Below are 7,599 nucleotides of genomic sequence, written 5' to 3'. Positions count from 1 at the left end.
TCGTGAGCGCGTATTATGATGTATGCATAGGCATACGTGGACTAGAGAGATAGAGGAAAGAGAAAGGAAAGAGCAAAGACGAGCGCTTAAAAAGGATAGGCAGAGTCAGACCCTCAGATGTGCGAGGATTCTCCAACGATAGGCATGTACAGTACGTGTGCTGATCTTTGTAATTATAAATTGTGAATACATGTGACTAATATTATTTTCTTTTTTATTTTGTGCATGTTACAAGTTATAAATAAATATAAACAAACAACACTAACTCGATAACATTAAATCTAAACACCAAAATGATTAATTTACTGTGTTTTTGTTATTTCTTACTCCTGTTTTTAGGTATTCGGTATTCGGCCGAATAGTGATTAAATATTCGGTATTCGGCCGAATAGTGAAAAATAGGCCGAATACCGAATAGTAACCGAATATAATTATTAGTGATGTAACGACATCACTAATAATTATACTTAACAAGATGTATTAAAATTTGATGTGCGCACACAAATTTTACTATGAAACATTACAGTTAAACATAAGTCTTTATTTCAATAAAAATCATTATGACAAAATGAGGTTTTAAGTACTGAGAGATAGAAGTTATCAGTAGAGAATATTTCATGAGGTTTGTTTCTATTAGAGTATGTAATAATTTCATGATTAAACAAATCATCAATGTGTGTCATCCTGATTAAAACATTATAGATTATTTTCATAAGCAACAAATTATTTTTCTCAATGAGAGAAACCTTGTGAAATATTCTGAGAAAGAACCAGTGAATTGCAATAAGTCATTCTAGACATGCTTTATTAATTTGAAGTCTATACTTTAAAGAAAATTGCTAACAAATTGATTTGTGTGTGGTAACATTAAGATTAAAAAAATTTAGAGCACACCAGTGCTCCAGAAAATCTTTATAAATAACACAAGTATTTTACATAAAGTGGAATGACACTCTTTTCTATTATCAATTTAATCCTGTAATTAAGTTTGTGATATTGTTTTTTATTGAAAAGAGAGAGATTTTTTGATTCAAAGACAAAAATATTTATGTAATTATTTTTGATAAAAACTACAAATGATCTGATAGCATCTTTGATTTTTATATAAAAGTTTTAATTTGCATATAAGAAATCCTCAGATTATCCAAAACACCACTTGTGTAGCCTTATGGTGGAGGCTTGACAACACCATTTCCTGGATCAGCCACACCAGGTGGATTAATGACTCCTGGATGGACTACCCCTAGTGCAGATTTGGATTTAAGAAAAATTGGTCAAGCACGTAATACACTTATGGATATTAAATTAAATCAGGTAATAAAAATTTCTTATTATTTAAATATTTACATTACAGTGTACAAGGGTTTTTTCCCTCAAAATTTGAGTTAATGTAATGTAAATGTATAATGATTATCTAGACTATTATTAACTATTTTTGAAAGAAATTACATATGTACAATAATAACTACAGTCGATCCCCTTATAACATGGTAGTTATGTTTCATTCTTTATGAAATTGATGTTCTATGAGTTCTTAAATACACGAGCCAATCACAGCCCGGCATGTATGCAGTTTACAGACTATGGCTGTTTGAAAGGTTTTCTTCCATAANTTTTTGATAAAAACTACAAATGATCTGATAGCATCTTTGATTTTTATATAAAAGTTTTAATTTGCATATAAGAAATCCTCAGATTATCCAAAACACCACTTGTGTAGAAGGAAATAAATATCAATAGAAATGAGATGTGTGTTTAATATGAAAAAATTAATTTCAAATTTGCAAATAGTTGAAAAGTAGTAAAGATAGCACAAAGGTAGACTCTACTCACTACATATTTACCTTTTAACAATATTAAACAGTGTGTAATCTGGAGACAAAAGAAAATTGAACATGTCCCAACTCATTCAATTCTCTGTGGCTTGTTTTGAAATAGTTGTTTCAATGAGTAAGAAAGTTCTAGAGAAAATTAGTGTTTGGGAATTTACAACCTGTTTTGGGGTGTCTTGTTAAAGCAAGATAGCAGTTGTCACAAGCTGTTTGTCTTGGGCAACTTTTAATTCAGATTTTTTTTACACATAACTGATTTTCTGAAATATTATAAACCATGCCATTCATGCTTTTTTCCAGCAGCATGCAACCTTTAATATACTTAATAGCCATTTTCATATATTAAAGGATTGCTGCTGGAAAAAATGTGGATGGTGTGATGTATTATACTGTACAGAAGTTTCAGCTTATATATTGGAAGAGATTTTCTGAAATTTTTTTCCGTAGTCTTGAAACATTGGAATGAATGTTTTGAATCTCTTGATAACAATTTCTAATACTCATCATGGCATTGAGTTGTATAAATATGATTGAGACGTTATTAATGATTTCTATTGATTAAGAAACATTTTTTCATGTATTTTTAAAAGAAATTATCAGTCCCTCCCACTGTTGGCTTTAAATAAAGCACTTAATGTGAATGTAAGAAAACATTTCCAAATTTAACTATAGCAATAGATTCATTAAAGTTAAAATCAAGAAATAATTTTAAAATTGTATTAAGCAATATATATATTTTATTTACTTATTATTTCTTATAATGAAAAATTACTTGGATTAATTCTGTATATCAGTGTATGAGAAAAAATAAATTTAATTGTTAGTATATGTAATATGTAAACTGATTTTGTTTTCTAAATAAATTTCTTAAAGTCAATATGAGTCATATCAGTCTTAACATAATAACAGTCTTGCCTGCCTTGTTAAAAATTCATATAAAAAGCATCTCTTGTTAATAAAAATCATTGAGAAAATAAAGGTTATTAATAGTTTATAAATTCTTTACGATTTTGTAAAGCATTGCTCATGTTTATATTAAACAATTTAATACCCATAAACAGTGATTCTTTATTTTCTTTTTCTACATGTTTTGATGGACAGATTGGGACCACATACATAAATACAACTATTTATATAATCTTTATTTTTATTTCATTTTTTTATATCAATAATTATTTCATGCATACTTATTACTGCATATAAACAAAAACAAAAACACTGAGTTCGGCGTTATATGCATTTTATTATCGCTAGTACTTTCGACGAGCTTATTGTCGTCGTCCTCAGGCGATTTAGACAAAAATTATCAAACACAAAATAGAACGCGTAATATAAATTGAAATTGTGCTAAAGCCGTTAAGAACACGTAGAAATTTAAACATAATTCGAAAGCCGAACGAGCAGATAGCTCCGTGAAGTGCGAGCTGGCGCATGCGCAGAGCTATGCTCTCGCTGCATGCATTCTAGAGACTACGAGTACTCGCTTAATCGCTTATACAACGTGACCCATACACTGGGCAGCTCAAGGGTAGGGGTGTTGCAAGTGTCCAAGGTGGTAGTGAGGAGAGATTCCCATATAAAAACAGTTTTTCGATCTTTGCAGCTCTTGAGCATAACCACTTGGGACCATAGCGGGTTGTAACCCTGCTCAAGTACCTTTTTTGCGAGCTCGGTGGTGTGTCTTCCCCTCATAACATCGTCTTGGTGCTCATCAAGGCGGCTGGAAAGCATTCTAGTGGTGGCCCCGATATATCTTGTATTTACTCCCATTGCCTGATTTTCCAACGGTACAGCATAGACCCCCGATTTCTCAAGAATGGAAAATTTGTCTCTATCATTGCAAATAAGTTTGCGTAGGCTTGGAAGTGGGGTTAAAGGTAGAACAAGGTTGTGCTGCTTAAAGATTCTGCAGATACGTAAAGATATGGGTCCAAAGTAAGGCAACGCTACTTGAACCTTTGAAGATTCTCTTTTGCTGCATAAAGTAGTACATGGAAACAGTGCCTTGTTTACCTTATTGAGCACATACGTAAACTTTGCACGCGAAAAGCCCGCAGCGCGTACCGCCATATCGATGATCTCTAATTCGACGTTTATCAGCTCCTGCGTAGACGACAGTAAATAAGCCCTTCTGACAAGGGAGGCAATGGCAGTGTTAACGTATCGAGAAGGCTGAAAGGCCTCAGCTGGTATAATGTGCGGGGCCATGCCAGATTTGTGATAGACCGAGAATTGTAGTCCTTCCGCGAATTTACGTATATGCAAGTCTAAGAACGCTACTTCCGCATCCCTTTCTTTTTCCCAAGTGAAATTGATGGAAGGATATATACTTGCGAGTTGTTGCATGAAGATGAGGAACGACTCCTCTGTGTCCTCCCACGCTATGAGGATGTCGTCAACATAACGCAAATACAGTCTCGGGTAATGGATGGCAAGCGGGAAACCGAACGTTCTGCGCTCTATCTCTCTCATAACAAGTTCCGCTCTATCTCTCTCATAACAAGTTACGCATTCTATTTTGTGTTCGATTATTTTTTGTCTAAATCGCCTGAGGACGACGACAATAAGCTCGTCGAAAGTACTAGCGATAATAAAACGCATATAACGCCGAACTCAGTGTTTTTGTTTTTGTTTATTAATTAATTTTGGCGTGTTAGTCAACATATTGTTTACTAAGAGATTACTGCATATGTATAGCAATCTGTTATTTTCAAATTTTGAACTTATTCAAATCAATTATATTCAATTTATTTGTTTACTCATTATCTTTAGATTACTAAATGTATGAATTGTAATCTATTGTAATATTTTAGTGAGTTTACTAAAATATGATCAGTTGACATAAAAGAAAATTCAAAATTAAGAGTCTGGCTGCTGTTTCTCTTCCTTTAATTCCAAATTATTTTAATAAATAATATCAAATAATTATTAAAATATTTTTAACTTGCATAAATTTAGAATAATCTAAAATAAAAATATTGAAAATGTGTAGTAAAACAAAATTTTTCAAATATATTTAAATTTTATAATTATAATTTGCATATAAATAGTGTCAAACTACAATTTTATTATAATATATAAGATGTGCTTTTATTGAAATAAAATCTCAGTTTTTATTAACTTTTTTTATTAAATATTATTTTAGGTATCTGATTCTGTGAGCGGACAAACTGTTGTTGATCCCAAAGGATATTTAACAGATTTACAATCCATGATACCTACACATGGAGCAGATATTAGGTATGAAATTTTTTAATTTTTTTTATAGTAGATCATAAACCTTCAGTGAACCATAAAAAGTTTAGCTTTATGGTTATATTATATATGGAAATTAATGTAGTAGTTATTATTGGCACAGATTAGCAACCTGAATGATTAAAATGTGTGAATGAGGGATGGATGCAACAGAGTATTTTCAAATGATGAATTGAAAATTATCTTGCAAAGAATTCCAAGCAGTTACTTGATTTTTGCTGGCTAAAAAGCCAAAGATCTGCTGAAATCTATTGTTATTAATACTTCATCATGATACATGAGGACAATCAGAGCATGAAACTGCTCAACAACAGAAGTCAATGCCACAAGAATCGAAGAACTTACTGAAGACAATAGGTGCAGTAAGTCTTCATTTAACATGATTGATGGATTATTGGAAACTGTGATGTTAAGCAAAATGACTTAAAACAAAACCAATTTTACCATAAGCTAATTGAATAAACAAGAGTAAGTAACAGCATATTTCTGATCAGAAATGTCACCCAACTTTTAAACACCAAAAGTCCTCTAATATGAAAGATTGAAATAAATGTGAGCTGTTCATATCATATTTTAAAAAAAAGTTAAAATAAAAGCAATTTTCTTACTTGTTTTCATTAAGAAAATATACTCAATTTTAGCTTGATGATGATGTGCTGGATAATATGAGGAGGGATGCTAAATCCTTATCACTGGAGATGAATAAAGTGTTTGAAAAAAGAAAAATATAAGATGCATCTTTTACCTCTACACAGTTAAAAATAAATAGTTGATGATTCTAACAAACTATACAGTATACTGTATAAATTTAAAATGATAAATGCAAACAGAGCAGTTTGTTTACTTCAACATTAATTAAACAATGTCTTATATATGTTAATGTGGATATAGGTTCACATTATTTGAAAAAAGATGAAAGTGTAATGAATGAAAATTATATTAATTAGATTTCAAGAAAAATTCTTGTTAATAATAATCTTAGTGGATTATGTTTATAATCTTGGGAATTTATTTCCCACCTTGTAGAGTCAATTTTACTGTTTATAAAGAAGATTCATCAATGATAGTTGTAAATGATTACAAATTTACTTACATCTTTCCTCAACAACATAATGACATTAAGTGAGGACTTTTTGTACATCACTTTGTGGAAAATTACCTTTCAGCTTGGCATATAAAACTTTAAAGCACATTATTCGTGATGAAACTAATGATTTATGGTACCATAAGGTCTGTGCAATGTTGATTCTGCATGCATTAACATCTTGCAATATTTCCATATAGTTCATATCTAGTCCCTTCTGACTTACATTTTTCAAATTTGAAAGAACATATACATGATAATTATTTTAATATTGATGAAGTGAAAATTGTTATCACTGGGTGGCTACAATAAGGTCTGGAATGTTTTGAGGAACAATTTGAAATAAATGCCTCCTAGACCAGATGATTTTGCTGAGAAATAGTGTATTGACTAAAAATAAATCCTGTATTTTTCTTCCATATCAAAAGTATTTTTGTGTTATTAGTTTTGTAAATTTAATTTTGATCACCTTATTCCTTTAATTTAAATTAAATTTTTATTGATCTACATTTTTTCTGTTATGTAATGGTATGTACACTTTTTCAGTGATATCAAGAAAGCTCGTTTATTACTGAAATCTGTGAGAGAAACAAATCCAAACCATCCTCCAGGTTCGTAAATTTTTGATCAAATATTAAAATTTTCAAGATTATTTTTTAAATTTAAACTTATTTTTATAACAGCAACTACAATATTTTTTCCTCTTCTTTCTCTCAAAATNTTTTTCTATCTCCTGGATAAGATGGCATAGGACTACATGACAATAACTTGGATAGATTTTTTTTCATTAACATCATTTGACATTGAAATTTCATTTGTATTTAATTTCAGTTTTTTTTAAACAGTTTGATATGGTTGTCAAAGTAACATTGTTCCATGCATCACTTAACAAATTTATGGCATCCAATATCAATGTAAATTCATTAAACTTCTGTTCTCTTTGATGGATTAAATGCAAAACTATAAATCTTTATAAAATCCTTTCCAACATTTGATTACATTCATGTCCATCAATTGTAAAATTGATGCAACATTGGGAGGCAGAAACACTAGCTTGATGCACAAATTTTGAATCTGGGGATATGCCAGATAGTTATGAACTAGCAATAAAATTGTTTTCTTTTTGGATAGTTCCTTATTCCAATCACTTAAGTACTGCCAAAAAATATTTGAAGTTTTTCAGGTTTTTTTGTTTACAGTATAATCCACAGGAAGATTCCTTATGTTCTTAAAACACCCTGATTTTAATGATTTAATGATTATGATCATCTTTGTCAAGCAATTCTTTGATTTTTTTCCATCAATACATTTTTCCTCTTTGAATTTAAATGTGGAGTCAGGCATCATATTATGAAAAAGTTCCATTTCATTGGCATTGTGGCTATCTTTGTCATTAAAATCTTTCCTTATTTATATCCAAACATGGTC

General features: G+C 30.4%; 1 protein-coding gene across 1 annotated transcript in view; it reads left to right on the top strand.

Moving 5' to 3' along the window:
* Nucleotides 1-7,599, top strand: part of LOC111623529 (pre-mRNA-processing factor 6-like) — a 41,907-nt gene that overhangs the window by 30,055 nt on the left and 4,253 nt on the right. The window contains exons 8-9 of the mRNA XM_023366132.1: nucleotides 4,978-5,072; nucleotides 6,718-6,786. Coding sequence (XP_023221900.1) covers nucleotides 4,978-5,072; nucleotides 6,718-6,786 — 164 coding nt within the window. The remainder of the gene's footprint in view (nucleotides 1-4,977; nucleotides 5,073-6,717; nucleotides 6,787-7,599) is intronic.

Source organism: Centruroides sculpturatus, unplaced genomic scaffold (assembly GCF_000671375.1).
Source record: "Centruroides sculpturatus isolate CEXI.00-Female unplaced genomic scaffold, Cexi_2.0 scaffold288, whole genome shotgun sequence".
In the NCBI taxonomy this organism is placed as follows: domain Eukaryota; kingdom Metazoa; phylum Arthropoda; class Arachnida; order Scorpiones; family Buthidae; genus Centruroides; species Centruroides sculpturatus.
The sequence above is the reverse complement of the archived record's forward strand: the minus strand, read 5'-3'. Positions and strand labels throughout refer to the sequence as shown.